This window comes from Mastigoproctus giganteus, chromosome 9, assembly GCF_048544385.1.
Source record: "Mastigoproctus giganteus isolate SK-2022 chromosome 9, ASM4854438v1, whole genome shotgun sequence".
In the NCBI taxonomy this organism is placed as follows: Eukaryota; Metazoa; Arthropoda; class Arachnida; order Uropygi; family Thelyphonidae; genus Mastigoproctus; species Mastigoproctus giganteus.
Window position 1 is genome coordinate 124,067,036 of NC_143583.1, and position 18,118 is coordinate 124,085,153.

At 36.0% G+C, this 18,118-nt stretch overlaps 1 protein-coding gene across 1 annotated transcript in view; it reads left to right on the forward strand.

Moving 5' to 3' along the window:
• LOC150080702 (neuroplastin-like) overlaps positions 1-18,118 on the forward strand; it is a 178,770-nt gene that overhangs the window by 34,903 nt on the left and 125,749 nt on the right. Inside the window, exon 4 of the mRNA XM_090381942.1 lies at positions 815-1,000. Coding sequence (XP_090238068.1) covers positions 815-1,000 — 186 coding nt within the window. The remainder of the gene's footprint in view (positions 1-814; positions 1,001-18,118) is intronic.

An 18,118-nucleotide genomic window follows, 5' to 3' on the forward strand; every position in this document is an offset into this window, starting at 1 on the left:
TAGTAAATTAGCACAATGCAGTTTGAACTGCTATAGTGCATTGAAAGGACAGAATTCATGGGATACCTGGTTCCTGGGCAACGCGACGCTGTCACCCCTCTCGCTAGTGGACGAATCCCCCGCTTGGCAGGTATACATTGCATTCACGTAGACGGTAATTCGATGTCAGTATGGATAAACGTCTCGAGTTAATCGACTTTGAAAGAGGGATGATAGTGGGTGCCCGACGCATGGGTCACTCTATCGCGGAAGTGGTACACAAATTGCACTATCCCCGTTCGACAGTATCAAGAGTGTATCGGGACTACGCAATTTCCGGAATAATATCTCATCGTGGACAGCGCTATGAGCAGAGAAAGGTGGTGGATGAACGTCGACGTCCGTCTCCCATTGTTTCAGCCACCCAGAGAGCGTGTTGGGGGGCAGTTATTTAATGTTATTATGTATTTTTATTATATCTCTTAAATATTTATTATATTAGTATATCTCACTTTCTTATTATATCTCACAGAAGATTTTTTCTTTGGGTACCAAGGCCCCACCCTTTTCCACCTGACTGAAAACAGTTGTGCACAAAAGTATTCAGTAATTTATTGTTTTTGCAGTATGCAAAATTCGCGAAAACCGTATTACAACCGACTATTCATTGTGTGTTCCAACCTATTCGTAATTAAAAAGGCTTCCGCCTTTAATATAGTCAGGCATACTAAAAAAATATATTGGATTGCTGTTTTGTGTTTCTAAAAATGTAAGCACCTTTTATTTAATACTGAACAAAGAAATTATGCTTAAAATCATATTCTAAATGTTCCAGATGATCGTCCTTTAACAGAATTAAAGGAAGAACATCCTCGAATACGTTCCTTACCAAACATCGATGGCTTGCCAAACTCCATATTATTTATAGAAAACATCACATACGAAGACAGGAATGAATTTGTGTGCATTGCAGAGAATATTATGGCTCTGGACAAATCAAAAGTGTTTATTACAGTCAGAGGTAAGGAAAAATATAAATGAATAAATAGTTTTAAAATTCAGAAAACTGCATATAAAAATACGAAGTAAGTTTTTTTTAGTCAGGTAGGTTTTAAGAAGCTGTGCTAATTATTTTAAATTTTATTAAATATAATTTACTAAGATGTTACTACAGATGGGATTAGATGACAATGTTGATAGTTGACAAATGAATATAAATGTTTGAGGTTACACAGTGATTTTATAACACATATTGTAATTTTCGGTAATCATACTGTTCATAATTATACCCGATTGAAAAGAAAACTTTCCCCAGAGTTACAGGCACACATGCAGTATTAGCATTATCATAAATAATTTGAGTAAATGTAAAACATATCGCTCAGATTGACATCTACTCTACATTTACCAAAGATTTAACTACTTACATCGGTAGCCGGATGCAATATTCTTCTTCTTCTTTGGTCCTTAGCTGGCGGCTGGAGGAGGCGGTTGGCCACGCAACCACTACGCTGCTGTAGGTGCCGCAGGGTTTCGGACTTGCTCTATGATGTTCTTCCATGCTTTACGATCCGTGGCGTCAGTCCTGGCCTGATTAAGGTCGAGACGTCGGCTCTTCAGGTCATTTTCCACTTGCTTGGACCACGTTTTCCTAGGCGCGGTCCGTTGAATGCTCCATTGGGTGGGTCGTTGTCTCCAAAGGAGTGTGGATGGTATTCTATTCGCGCCCATTCTACATACGTGGCCAAACCATCTAAGCCTTTGCTTCTGGATTTGGTCGGCGATGGTTGGTTGCTGTTGGCATCTGGCGCGGATGGTATCATTAGTGATGCGGTCGCGAAGTGAGATGCCCAGGATCTGCCGCAGGCATCGCATTTGGAATACCTCAAGTTTGTTTAAATCTAGCTTGAAACAAATCCATGTTTCCGATCCGTAAAGGAGAATAGGCAGGATCAAAGTCCGGAAGAGTCGGATTTTAGTCTTTGAGGAAATGTTAGTCCTCTTCCACAGACACCATTTGAGCGAGGCGAACGCAGTGGCCGCCTGTCCAATTCTTCTGTGGATCTCCACAGTGGATGCAACTTTCTTCTCCTGGACCAGCGACCCAAGGTATTTAAAGTCCTGCACTTGCTCGATCTGAACGCCTTTGAGATAGATGATGGCTTGCGACCCATCTGTTGTCAGGGCCTTTGTCTTATCAGCATTGATCTTCAACCCGTATGGCCGGGCAATGCGGGCAATGTCGTAGAGGATGTCCGTGACTTCAGCGTCGTTTCCGGCAAAGATAGCACTATCGTCGTCATAATTATACCCGATTGGAAAGAAAACTTTCCCCTTTCATCAAGTCAGTCACATAGTGATCCTTGTCATATTATATACCCCGTCTGTTGCTGAATGCTTGCCTCATAATGGATGCAATATTACACACTAGCAGTTGAAGATATTTAAAAATTAAAAGTATATTTCACGAGAGTTAAAATGTTACCATAAATACATACAATCATGATAATATTGTGGGGCGCCAGTATTTCTGAGCGCCATTGAAACCTGGCGTTCGATATTTACTGAGTCCTTGCTTAGTAGTAGTGAAGTTGTTGTTATTGGGTTTTTGGAGCATCGGCCATGTTGCTTCGTTTATATTGTCCGTGAATTGCGTGTGTTCTGAGGTCGATTTTTTCTGTTTGATTTACGAAAAACCCTAGTTTCCGGGACAAAAACCCTTGCTACCCTCGCCTGAGAACTCAATTATACTGTGAAAAAAACCCATAATAATTCCTCCAGCCATCGAACTCAGATCCTTTCCACCAGGTGTGGGGAGGACAGCTATCCTACCAGCTGTGCTACCCACAAGGGCTAGTAGTGAAGTATTAGTATTAACCATGACACTAAAAGATTCGATGTAGATTCACTAAAAGATGAAAGTACTAGGGGTTTGTATCAACGAAGATTATATCAAGAATTAGATGAAACCAAAGGGGAGAGTGCAAAAGACATATATGAATACCTAAAGGAAACAGTGAAGAAAATTGCTGGAGAAGCAATAGGAAAATCTCGAAAGATGAAACAAAATGATTGGCTGAACATAGCAATTAAGGAATTTATAAAGGAAAAAAAAAAAAAAGCAAGAAGCATACCAAAGATGGCTGAGCTCAAAAGGAGAAGTTCATGGAAAAATATATAAATAAAAAAATAAGTAAGTGAAAGCGGAAGTCATCAAGGCGAAGAACGAGTCATGGGATAGAGCATGTGCAGAGGTGAACAGCAAACTGAGATGTACAAGATCTACAGAAGCGTGGAGAGTATTGAAGAGTTTAAGGAAACCTCGTAAGCATAATGCTAGACTGGAAATGATAGATCTGGATGAATGGGTTTATTATTATGAACAGCTGTTGAACGAAGGAAGAGAGGATTTTAGAGAAACTGAAACAGAGACAGTTGTCATAAAAATAGGATTGAACATCGGAATTAAGGAAGTGGAACTGGAAATAAAAATGGCAAAAAATGGAAAAGCCTAAATCCAGGTGGAATCTACATGGAGCTGCTTAAATATGGAGGTAGAAAAGTTATAAGTCTACTAACTGGACTGTTCAGCAAATTATGCGATGGCAAAGAAATACCAGATGAGATGACAATCGGATACATTACATCAGTTTTAAAAAAAGGTGACAGAAGTAGATGCTCCAACTATAGAGGAATTTTCGTTTCAGCTCTATTGCTAAACTATTTGGAAAAGTGATAAAATCAAAACTGGAAAAAGAGATTTTTTGGGGAACAGTGTGGCTTTTCGACTGGATGCTCATGTCATTATCATCATCATCATCAGCCATTTTCAATCCACTGCAGGATGAAGGCCTCTCCAGCGACTTTCCAGTTCCCTCTGTTTTGTGCAATGGCCACCCATTTACTACCCACAAACTCATGAATTTCATCTGTCCATCTCCATTGTTGTCTTCCAGGTTTTCTCTTAGCTCCTCTTGGGTACCATTCTGTTATTTTCTTAGTCCATCTGTCATCATGTCTTCGAGCTATGTGTCCTGCCCAAGACCATTTTAGTTCTTTAGTTTTGATAAGAATGTCCTTTACTTGAGTTTGCTGCCTAATCCACGTGTTTCTCTTCTTATCTAACAGTCTGATTCCCAATATAATTCATTCCATTCTTCGCTGTGTAGTTCTCAGCTTCTCTTCCATTCTTTTGGTGAGTGCCCAAGTTTCACTTCCATAAGTCATAGTGGGAAGTATATATGTATAGGCCATTTATTCACTGTTAAGAAAATTCTGGAAAAATGTCAGGCTACAAACCAAGATGTAGGTATGCTCAGGGCTGTAGTGGAGGGCATATGTCATATACCCTCTGGATTTTTTTAGGTGATAGCCAGACCTGGTTTTTGAAAGACTTGAAAAAACAAATATTATTAAAATATTTACTGAAAATTGAAAAATAAATTTATTAGAATTTGATTCTAGGCAATACTTATAGTTTATTACTGTATTTTTAATATATATGCCGTATATATACGGATATACGCCGTATACCCTCTGGATTCGATTAATAAGCCTGATATGCACAGTGTACGCTCTGCTTTTCGTAGCATTCATAGAGGATACCTTCTGCTAATTTTACGACTACAGCACCGGGTATACTGTTCATAGACTTAGAGAACGCGTATGATAATGTGCCAAGAAACCTTCTGTGGAAGGCTTTGGAAAAAATGTCAATAAGCCAGCCATTAATTGATATAATTAGAAGAAGCTACAAGAATAATACATGCTATATTAAATTGGTTCAAAATTATCAAGAAAATTTAAGACTTCCAGAGGACTACTTCAAGGATGATGTTTGTCACCTACTTTTTTCAAGCTATACCTGGAAGTTGCTCTAAAACCGTAATCACAGAAGTTCAGTTCAATTCCCCTTGGTCAGAATAAATACCTTTACAGTCAAGTTGTGGTAGCACAGGACGATGATGATGCAAATTACATGGGCAGAAAGTTACTAGAAGAATATAAAACATGGGGATTGACAGTGAATTTTAATACGACAGAGTACATCAACCGAAGTGAGAATTTTCTGGATTTAGATGGGAGACAGGTGAAAACTGTACTGCAATTTAAATACTTAGGTGCAATTATTCAGGCTGGCGGATCATCTGCTCAGAAAATTGAGAGAAGACTGGGTGAAGGTAGAAAGATCATAGGAATGCTCAATTCTGTGCTATAAAATAAAAATATTATTAACAAAACTAAACATCAAATATACAATGCAATATTACAAAGTATTTTATTGTATGGATGTGAGACTTGGGCCTTAAATGAAAGACATAAAAATAAACTACTGGCTATTGAGATGGATTTTTGGCGAAGATCGGCAAGAAAGTCTAGGATTGAAAAGTTTAGAAATTACGTGATAAGGAATACAATGAACGTCCAAAAAAAAACATCATTGATAAAATAGAGGAGAAAAGATTGGAGTGGTATGGCCATGTGAAGAGAATGGAGGACGACAGATTGCCCAGAGGAGCTATGGAATGGATGCCATGGAGACGGAAAAAGAGAGAAAGACCAAGAAGGACGTGGATAGAAAGTGTGAGAGTAGCTATGAATAGAAGAGGACTGGTGGACGGTTGTTGTTGGGTTTTAGGAGCATCAGCAACTAAGGCCGTGTTGCTCCGTGTATACTGTCTGTAAATTGCGTGTGTTTTGAGATCGATTTTCTGTTTTGCTGGACGAAAAACCCGAGTTTCTGGAAGAAAAAAAAAGAAACCATGCTACCCTCGCCTGAGACTCACTAAATCAGCCACGTTGTGAAAAAGACCCATAAAAATGCCTCTCATTATCGACGGGATTCGAACTCAGGTCTTTTCCACTCGATGTGGGAAGTACGGTGATCCTATCAACTGTACTACCGACGAGGGCTCTAGTGGATAGAAATTGGGAACATAGAAGAAAATGGAAAAGAAGAATAAAGGAATGATTTTTCGATGTTAGGTTGAGGAGAATGGTTGTAATAACGGAGTAAATCCTAAGAGGAAGGTTAACCGTATGGTGCAAGGAAGCCAGAGGCTTTTGCTCACCAGCAGGAAAAAAATATTAAAAATTAATAATAACAAAAAAAACAATAATAAAATAAAATAAAACAAGCCACTATTTGACGCCCTCCTCACGTAGGTACCTAGGTATCAGCCTCAGCCAACCATGGAAGCAACTTTTTCCAATAATTAACAACTTGCTAGCTAAAAGAAAGCTTCCTGCAATCCACCAACCCCCTCCCCCTATTATGTGAATTTATGGTACCTAGTTCTGGAATCATTTATAACAGTGAATAGCTTAGAAGCGGATAGAAATCAGAAACGATTTTTAAAGGAGAGCTAAAATATTTAATATAAGTTATGATAAAATAATATGAAATTTCAATAAATGAAAACCGTATTTTAAATTTAAAATAAAAATACAGTAAAAATACATATAGTATACAAACAATTATCATATGGCGCAAGCGCAATTCCAATTTGTAAGTAATTCGGCAGCTGCCTGGTATGATTGGTCATCATCGCTACATATCGATGGGGGTGCAGAGGAAAGTCGAGAGCTAACTTGGTTTCCAGTGCAAAGTGCATGACGAGCTCCCCTTTTCTTTGTATTCGTGTTCGTGTGCGTGCATGTGTGTCCACGTGTAGATGCGAAGGTTAAAAAGTAACCACTCTATTATAAGGTGTGGCAATAAAGTTTCCGGACTGGAGCTGTTGCGGTCATGTTCGATGAGTTTGAAAATAAATGGAAGTGGTATGTTGTAGTTCATACTTCCTCCAACAGGTAGTTTGAAAATAAACGGAAGTGGTATGTTGTAGTTCATACTTCCTCCAACAGTTACAGAGATTGTTCAATAGGCTGACAGGTTGTAAATAACAACCAGTTTCGTTAGTAGCTTTAACGTTTCCTGTCACGATTATGCAATGAAGCAACAAACGAATATCAAATTTTCCTTTAACCTGGAAAAATCTTCAACAGAAACGTATGAAATGTTAAAAATTGTGTATGGTGACGAAACGTTAAGTCCTACCAGTTTTTGAATGGTGTAAGCGGTTCAAAGACGGACGTGAGGATGATCGCGATGACCCAAGAAGTGGGCGTCCGTCAGCCACTCGAAATGAGGAAAGAGTTGCAAAATTTCGGGAAATTGTGGCAAGAGATCATCAGGTGACCTCAGAATGATGGCTAATCTGTTCGATATGAATAAGGAAACGATTCGTCAAATTCTGCATGATGGTTTAGGGAAAAGGAAGGTCTGTGCAAAATTTGTGCTGCACAGCCTCACGGATGAGCAGAAGCAACGAAGCGTGTTATCATGGGACAAACACTTCATCCGGACTTGTCAACACAGTCCTAATTTCCTTGAGTGTATTGTCACTGGAGATGAGTGTTGCGTGCTTCAGTACGACCCAGAGACGAAGCGTCACAGCATATTGTAGACTTCAAAATCATCGCCAAGGCCCAAAACATTTCGTTTACAGCAGTCCAGGATTAAGATGATGTTGATCATGATGTTTTTCGACAAACGGGATGTGATTCACAAGGACTTTGTGTCTGAAGGGGAGAGAGTCAATGTTGCGTTCTACGTACAGGTGCTTCAAAGACTAGAAGCACCTATACGCACCTGAGGCGCATTTTCCGAGTGAGGCTGCAATTTCGAAAGAAAGGCAGCTGGTTCTGGTTGCTGACAATACCCTCGCTCATTCTGCACTTGTGAAGACATTTCTGACGAAACGTGGCATTGTACAGATCAACCATCTACCCTACTCTTCCGATCTAGCACCAGCAGACTCCTTTCTCTTTCCCAAGGTTAAAACTGCCCTCTGAGGAAAGAGATTTCAGGATGTTCAGAACATTAAGAAACACGTAACCCTCCAACTAAATATCATCTCTTTGCACGCCTTTTCAGAAACTTTTAGAACGGCATAATAAGTGCGTTCACTCAGGTGGTGCTTACTTTGAACAAAAATAAAATCATTTTGGAGATCCTTCACTTTGTGTTCTTTTTATACCTCTCCAGAAACTTTATTACCACACCTCGCATAATACATCAATAAGATAAAAAAAAATAAATAAAATAAATAAAAACATTTTTATTATTTTAAGTATGTGGATTTTTTTGCCGATTAAATAAAAATGAATGTAATATCAAGAAAGTAAATAATGTAATATTAAGGTATCGGCTATTCCCCGTGAAGAATTCGCCTAGGGTACCGTAAACCCGTAATCCCCCCTCCGTTGTCGGGCCCGGTCTGAAAACTTTTTTTGTGCCTAAAAATAAATAGCATACAGTAGACTCTCGATTATCCGGATTGCGGATTAACCAGGATCTCTATGGCTATCGGAAGTTTGTAAGTCGAATAAAAAAAAATAAACATGCAAAATACGTTATAGGTGTTGTTTGTCTACATTTTGTAATATTCGTGTAGACCAGTCCCTTGAACTTCTTAGCAGTCTCAACCCAACCTCTTCATTCTCTCGACTAGCTCACTACAGCCATATTTCAGTAACCTTTCAGTTTTACTACTTTATGATTAATTTTAAAAAAATTTTAGGATTTTTTTACAATTTTAACAGTTTTTTAGGATTGTTTTTTTTATTGAACAGACACTTGATCTTGTCAGTAAACACGAAAATGTGATAAAGTCGCAACTTTAATGGTCTCTACTCGACTGCATGAAAACAACAAGGACACGCCACCCTCACTGACAAGAACGGAGTGTCGAAGCTTCCAATTTACGCTGTGTCATTCTCAGAAAGAGTAAAAGCAAAACTTCATGTTTTTCTTTTTCAAAAATTATGTACGTATTTAGTTTTATATCAGATCTTCTCACGCTGTAGTATACTTTTAAACCGAGTATAATATTTATAAATAAGGTTTGCATAAATTACTCCAATGAAGTTAACATACTCCAATCCAGCCCTCTGACAGAGAGCTAGATTGGAGTAATTTTCAGAGGACTTGATTGGAGTAAGTATTTTTAGATCACAGTATGTCATTCCTGTTCTGAATGAACGGGTGTAAAAGGATCATAAACAGTAAACCGGATAATACTTCCCCCTTGGGGAGACACCTGTGTTCACCTGACAATCATAATATTGTAAATTCGCCCTTAGGCGGACGGACAATCCTGTTTTTTAGAAGAGTTTCAAGAACTGATACATATCTCCTTTGATGCTGTGGAAGTATTTATAGACCTCCAAGAGTTCACTAACGTTAACCGTGTCAAACGCTGCAAGTTGACATACGTTATGGCTAATTGTGTTGGGTTCGCGAGAGCTGTGAGAATTTTCAGCGTTGTTGAGCAAAGGTGGGTATATTCTTCAGGGAATAATGAATTTCGGGCGATGATTGTAGAACAATTGTTATTAAATCACCTTGTTCTCTCTGCTGTAAAAGTTTTTTTTTTTTTTTATCACGCTTCATTCCTTATGTTGAAACCATTCCACAATCCCCTGTGGTCATATCAAGTACACTGTATTTCCTTTAGTGGAGATTATTATTATTTTTTGTTGTTGTATTTTTAACTTATTGCGATACCAACCAGCATGTAGAGCACTATAAATAAATAAAGAAAAAAAGTTGTCTGTAAAAGTGTTCAGTAATACAGTAATAAATTTCTTTGTCAAGTAAATGGCAATATGCTTGAAAGCATGACACACCCTATAATGTACTGTATATAGCATCACGCCTGATTTTGACTGAATATCTGCGTAATGGTTTTAGGGCATTTCGTGTAAATTGGAATAAGAGAATAAAAGAAAAGTGGTGGTGGGGAGGGGGTGCATTAATTTTAGCAAGAACTTTTAAACAGATTAGAAGTGCTACTACAGCTTCTGGGTCTTGTTATTTCAACGGGGTAAAATAACACATTTAACACGTTATAATAAAAGAATATAAAATTTAAATGAAATGTAACCAATAATTTTAAATTTAAAATAAAAGCTACAGTAAACGTACAAGTACACAAAAAAATATCACATAGCCAAAGCGTAATTCCAGTTTGTAAGTACAGTACATGTATTATATTTCACTGGATTAATTTTTTTAATCATTGTAGACAATGAATACACAAATTTTGCACATTTGCATTCGGTCTTGACCTGCTATGTGCATTTAAAATACCATGCTAGTTTTGATACATATTTTAAAATTTGAAACCGTATTTAGCCACGTACTTTTGGCATTTCTCCAACAGTTACATAACCCATTATTTCAAGAAGACACTGTACAGCTCCATACCTTCTCGCCCTTATTAATATGTTGCCAATATGGGCGAGAACGAATACCTGTGAAAGGTCAGGAGAAAAATAATCACGCGGATTTAGTATTCGAAAGGTCGTTTTTATAAAGAATAAAATAATTAAGATTATTATAGGAGAACTTTCTAAAGTTGTTGTCGAGTACCGCCAAATTTCCCATTGTTTTCAATCGGATTTCCTTTTTTGCATATATGCATATATATTTTCTTTGCATTGATGTAACCGATCAATTAAAATAATTGAAACCGTATTTAGTAATATAGGAATATGTGCTTTGTACGGCACGTTTTGTCTCATGTTTACTCTTGTCTACATATTTTTGGCTCAAAACAAAGGAAGTTGTGTATCGTTGCATTTACCATCAACTATAGCAAAAAAGAGTGGGGATGTCGAATAATTACAAAATTCTGCGTGAGGATTTATTTATTTATCGCACATCGTTTTTTGCGTCTAAAAGTCTGGCAAGGCTGGATTACAGAAACAAGAGCGTTAGATACGATTATTATCTTAAACATTAAATTTACCAAATAAAATGAAATAAAGTTCTTTTAGTATAAATATATATATACGATTGTAAGTTAATCTAGAAACAATAAGATCGAGTTCAATTTTAGCCAACTCGAAAATGCATTGCGTACAAAGTTCTCTCGCTTAATTTTTCAGCTGAAAATTAAAATTTGATTCTCTGTTTGATTTTCATTACAAACGCGGGGCCACCAAAGTGCAAGGCCAGGTACAGTACGTATCTCGCACTTTTCTGCAACGTTGACGTGCTTCCTAGCCTGATAGAACTACTATTTAGAGCCCTGATTCAAGCAGCGGAAATCAAAGCGGATTTAAAGGAACAAAAAGAAAAAAAAGAAGAAAAAAAAAAAAAAAGTCGTAATGGACCACTCAAAACCGGACTTATAAGCCCATATTGTAAGTCCATTAATTGTATGTTCTCTGGTCGGTTTGCCTGATTTTCTGGACACAAAACCGACTTTCCTGGAAAACCTTGCTATTCAACTAACTCAGCTATGGAATGAAAAAAGCCCATAAAAGTTCCTTGTATCATTGACGTATTCGAACCCGGGCCTTTTCCACCTGGTGTGGGAGGACGGTGGCTATAATTGTTGTGCCATCCGCGCAGAGCAGATTTAAAGGAACATTTTTCTTTTTTTTTATTATTTATTATGTTATGCGGCCTCAACTAAACCAATGCAATTCCGCAGTGTATTATGTGTAGTTACTGTACTGATAAAAGCTAATCAGTGTAGTGGTGTAAGTAATGGGGTGTTATAGTGGTGTAAGTAATGCGGTGTTATAGTGGTGTAAGTGTACGGTAATGCGGTGTTGGGTTATCTTGTTTGCGTTGTATGAATGACTACTTAGTCTAGCTGGCAGGCAGCAAAGGATTTAAAGAAACATATTTATTTATTTAATTAGATGGTTGCAGCCAATCTTTGCCAATCCCACCGAATTATAGTACCGTTTACAGTTTAATACACAGATACGATATAACTTTCAATTTAGAACATCGTACAAAATGCAAAGAGTGAAGCACAATATCTTACAAAATGAACATCCTGCATTGCAGGCTTATTCTTCTCAATCAATAAAACTAGATCCTCGGTCAATAATAGTCTTTCCTTAGTCATCTGCGGTCCATCCTTAAATTTTAGTCCACATTCGTCACATTAAACATACAGAAATTCCTGAAATGCCTGCCTTTCCTCAGTATAAATCCCGATATTGCAGAGTCATGAAATTCCTCGTAACTTTAGTAGTACACGGAACTTATAATTAACCTGGTTCCCTTCATTAAGTAAAGACCTTTTTATTTTGAGGTTTTAGACCTTTCTTACCCTTAACTATTTGTATATCAAAGTTTAGATAAAATAATATACACTCTTAAGGTGGAGTGGATTTTATACATGATATCGTTTGTATCGATCTTGAAGCATTAGTGTCCGCATCATATACTTTCAGCACCGAGTAGGAGCGGACTAATCTTTAGATTGATAGTCATGCCTTCAATCCTGCACTATCATAGGTTACATTAAATCACGTGGTCAAGACAACACAAGTTATGCACTAATTTGAGACCCTTTCTTATCTCTAAATGCTTCCAATCTCACCAATGTATAACTATTTATTTACAGTATTAACGTTCTGGCTGGTTCGTTATTTCTGCTCTGGGTGACATCGGCTTCGCCTAATTTGAGTTTATTTAAATAAACTGCCTCTTCTGAATTTTCCCAGATCCTTCCTGGAGGGAGGGGGACTGTGGTGGGTTAAAGACAAAGTGGTTTAGTTTACGTTCCAAATCGGTGGGCTACTTGTTGCTTCCGCTCCGTTATCTGCACTGAAAATCTCCGAAAATTTCTCAGGACCTTTGGACTTATGCTGCCTTTATAGATTATTCTGCTTAGTATCCGATATCTGAGGTATCCTTGTCCCGATGGCTTAATTTGTGTGTAGGTTTATTGCAGAGCAGCATGCAAAAATGCTACGTTTATAGAGAGTTTTGTGATTCTAATATTTATATTTTACAGTTAAATCATACAGCTTTCTATAAGACGTTTTTACACATCAGGTTTTGTCAGTCATTCGATTGGACTATTAGTGAACTCCAAGCCAGCAAGCACTCGTCTCTCTCTCTCTTTCTCTTTTTTTTTTCCCCTGAAAAGATAGCTTAGCAAATTCGTTTCATAAAATAATTTATGAAACGAATGGAAAAAAAAATTACTAATCTGTCAAGGAGACCCATTTATCTCCAACTCTGTATGGAATGCAGTTTTCATATGCATTGTCTACTGCACGTAAGAAACTCTTCGTTTTGCTCTTTTATTCTTTCTTCTTCCCCCACCCCATATGCATCTGAATACCAGAAAATCAGTAGACTGCATTTTCTTTTCTTTTATAATTCTCAATTTTGTTAAAAATGCAATTAAATTTTTATATTGTACTGCGTGCGTTCTCTACTTAGAGTAACATTCATAAAGGATCTAAAACTCAGAGTAGTTGCGTGCATGGATACCATTTAACCGACAAACTAGAGGAAAGAGAGAAGTTCTGTTCCGAGGCGGTACGTAAATAAGGCACCGCCTAAGAGCGACGCTGTGTCTGAGGCAACCAAATAAAAAAGGGAAAAATGCTAGAGTGGTGGAAGAATTCTAAATACTCCTTTAAAGATTTATATAAAAAAAACAATAAAAAAGTACAGTAAAATGAAATAAAGTAAATTCTCAAACCCAATAATAATCATTTATTCATTAAATATTCATTCTAAGGGCATCTGAAAACAGCGCTGCTCAGTAAAATCTTTTCATCTCACTTCTACTTAATATTTCTTAGAATCAAATAATTGGCTTTGAGTTTTATTCTTTATTTTTCAAGAATTAGCAAAGCGTTCATGAATATGTGGCTCTTGAATCTGTCTCGATATTTTGATGTGAAAACATCTGTGGTGGCACTAGAGTAAAATCGATTGGCAACGAAATTTTTTTGTAACGGAAATGACGCATTTGATTGTTAATGAAATTATTTTACGGAAATGACGCATTTGATTGTTAATGAAATTATTTTACGGAAATGACGCATTGACTTCACTTCCTATTAGGTGACTGTTATATTTTAAATAACGCAAATTCCATCACTTCCTAAATGGTGCTAACGATGCTAACTCAGTCACCAATGTTGATGTCGATCAAAATCTTGAGAAGCAGATTTTATTAAAGTCTGCATTTTATTCTTGCATAATATTACTACCCTTCTAACGATATAAGTAGAGTAACTTCTAATTTTTCGATCAAACTGTTCAAAAATTAAAACGGTTTTACTCTAATGCAGCCGCCATAGACGTTTTCACATAAAATAAAACATCTTTCGTGCATACAGGGTAATAAACACGCTGCTTTTTCTTTAATGAGCATTATATAGAGAAAACTATATCAAATGGCATATATGTAGATGAAGCACTCGATATTATGTTTGTTGCCATGCGCTGGTTGGAGGAATGAATGAATAATATGGCGGATGCCCAGAAACGAAATGTTCTCAGTTGGCGCATAAAAGTCGTTGCTCGTTTTCTGCTCTTTTATTTATTTATTTTTTTTTAATCCCGAATTATTACTTTTTGCTAGTGTGCCTGAAATATAATGCGACGTCCATTACTCAACTTGTTTTTTACGCCGTGACCAAGTCAGGCGATCTGAGAAGACGGTTGCATGGCTTTCTCCTTCTTTCTGAAACTAGGATTTTCATCCCGAAAATATACTAAATTGTACAATCATGGCAAAATACACGTGTAACAGAGCCATAACTAATAAAAAAATAATAATAATAAATAAATTCCGTACTTGAATGCAGCACTGCCACATCTATTGTACTCGTTATATTAATACAGTATTATCCTTGCTAATATACTGTGGCTGTATTGCACTTGATGCATTCACTCATGGAAATTTTCTAGTATACATAAATAAAGAAAATTGTTTTTACTTGTGGTCCTGTTGCATTTAATATGCGATATATAATTTTGTATAGGAGAATAGATCTGTGGAATTTTTACATTTCTCCAAAGTATAATTCTGCATTTTTCGATTTATTTATTGGTCGAATACTAACACTGATAGTCTTCAGCTATATAATGGAGACAGTCCATCGTTGATGCTAACGCCAATACATGTAAAGCTTAGCGAAAATATATCCATACAGTTATACAGAAATTTTAGCGAACATCAAGTTGTCAGGAGATGACAACTCGATGTTCTGGGAAGCTGCTTTTAAACATCGTCAAACCGCATGGATTTGCAAGATAGAAAGGGAAAGAAAGGAATCCTCTTTCGGTAAAAAAAAACACCAAGCAAGCAAATTTATTCTTACATTTAATGTAATAATCAGCAGCTGGAAAATATTTTCAGACAAACAGAATTAAAATAAATTACGAAAAAAAGATGCCTGGTAAAGAAAGTGGGTTATTTGTTTACCGCTTGTATCATTGTCTTTCGGATCTTTTAGAGCATGGAATTCACTTTCTTTTTCTCGCAAATGATAGACTAGTGGAAACTCGACATTACTGTAGAGGTAAAGATACATGTTAAGATGTAGGGATTTAAAGACTTTCCGTTAAGCTGAGTAAATCAGAAAGATATCTTGGTCTGCGAACGCAGCCAATGTTCTGACATGTTTATTACAACAGCAACTACGTATTTGCGTTATGTTTTTGTTACTAAAACGCTACGCCAGATGAACCTGGTCGTTCGACCTAAATCCGTATTGAATGACGTTGTCATGGCTACAAATATCAACGTCATCCTCAGGAGGGGGAGGTGAGGGAAGAAAGAAATAAAAAAGAAAGAAAACAGTGAAATTTCTTAAAAAAGGTTAGATACGAACTTTTTTGTTTAATAGTGACTTCAAGAAGAAGATGCAATATAACGCTTAGGTAATGAACGCTCATTTTCTGCAAGTAGTCGATATCAGCCAACCAGTAAAGAAAACTAAGAACTGTAAACCAGTTTTAATAAAATAAAAATGGAACTCTTGAAACATTCGGACAACGTTGAACCCAGATCTGCTTCAGCTCTTTGAAGAATAATCTGTTTAGCTATCGAATAACATTTGTTACCAGATGAATTCCCTTTCGTCTCCACTCGCATTCAACACTGACTCTCAAGTTGAAGGAGAATTTTCTTTATTGCAATAACAAAGAAAATTCTTGACCGATGTTTCATTACTTTGTTTTTAGAAAAATAAATAAATGTATAACAGAAAATTAAATTGAATAAACGGAAAAATTATTTTTTTATCTTCAGTATTGAGGCAAAAATGCAGCTAATTGATGTAGCACGTTTTAATAATTTATTTTATTGGCTACCAGTTTGAAAGTTGTCTTCTCCAGAGATTTTTAGCGAACGTCTTTCAGAGCCTACATATATTATATTGTTTTTAACGAATGGTTTTCTGAATTTTTTTTTCTGCTTGAATGGAGAAAAAGGAAGAATAATTTTTACCTATTTCTGTTTCTTTAAAAATGGTTTCAGAATGATTTACTTCCAATAATACTTGAATATATTTTCTTTGTTAAACCAAATGAACTTCATTAAAGCTTTTCTACTAGTTATTATCATCCTCTACTACAATACTGTATGCAAAAAACACTATGGCTAAAAGCGCAGCATGATATTTAAGTAATTAAATTTATCCAAGTATTAATAGACAGATATGTTTATTGGACTATTAATACTTGGCTCCCTTCTTTCTTTCTTTCTTTTTTTATTTTAAGAAATGTTAAATCAAGCACATATGCAAGCTGGCAATAATAGTTTCTTATAAAGTCTATTATGGAATTCTGCACAATGAATTCCAGAGTGTTTTCGGCTTTACTAGCGCCTTTTATTCGCAGTTTCACTTATTTTATTTCTTATACTGCTGATCTCCGATTGATCTTGCTTTCCTAGAATGTTCTCTAAGTCCACTTCAACGAAACATTAATAAATAATATCCTGAATAATCTGGAAGACTATTGAAAATGTTTGATCTGTTACTTATCTCGAAATGTACCCATCTTTTCCCTATTAAAAAAAGGTGTTTTTATTTTATTTTATTTTATCATTATTTTTTTTAGTTCTCAAAATAATGCTCACATTTATTTTAGCTGAAGTAAAATAGGATCTCCAGGTAATTATGGTTAGTAAAAAGCGGTTGACACATATCGATATCGAAAGTGCTATAATCACTTTTTACACCAAATTATCCACTCATTTAGCTCTGTATACCTGAGTAATTCGGTAATCTGCTTCTTCTTCTTTATATCAGCTTAAATATGCAACTAGCTTGTCCTTTTGGTTAGTACAGTTGATATAATGACCGTCCTTCCCTATACCGGCTGGAAAATAACTGAGTTCGAATTCATTTCAATGATGCGCGGAAGTTTTTATGGGTTTTTGCACAATGTAGCCGAGTTCATCGGTCTTAGAAGAGGGTAACGTGGTTTTTCATTAATTAGAGTTAAGTAACAAGATATTTTCATAAAAATATAGCTCGTATTTTCTTTTAATACAATATTATAGTTCAGAATTTCAAATATATTTTTCTGAAATTAAGGTATGTCTGAACATGAACACCATAAAGATTTGGATATCAAAACTGTCTATTTAGCTCAGATTTCATATTATTTAATTTTGAATTACTTAATTCGAAGTTTATAATGTAAGGGAAAATATCCTGACAGTGAAAGTTTACATTTACTTATTAGTGACTTCGTTAACTGAAATGAATTTTTTCCCTTTATAAAAGAAAAAAAAAAGTATTTCACGTATTAGCATTTTATTTTCTTTAGCAGATCTAGAAAATAGTTTTCCAAATTTGGTAAAGGAGCATCCTTTTTAATTGTAAATTGTAAACAATGAATTCGTATATTTTTAATATTCCTTAGCCCAGACGAGCATTATAAGTAACACCCTACTACTGTCACGTGTACTCTGGTAGGATGTGTTGAAAATGAAGCTCACGACATCAAGTATTTCATCACTTGTCACAATTTTATTCTTTAAAATAGCATTATGCTGAACTAACTTTATCCCATGAACTACGTGAAGTCACACGTTAGTGAACACGATAAATATAAAGTATAGGGATACTGTCAAGTGTAGATAATTCTAAGAATTTTTTTTTTGTTGGAGTGCACTTAGTAATGTTTTTTTATTACTTTTTTAACAGCTCATATATTTCTTTATGTATATACTTACACTTTTTATGTGAGTTATCAGGTTATGTATAACAAGATATTATTATTATTATTATTATTATTCCTCCCTGATTGGGGGTTCCACCTCGTGATGGCTATTGCTACCAAGTACGC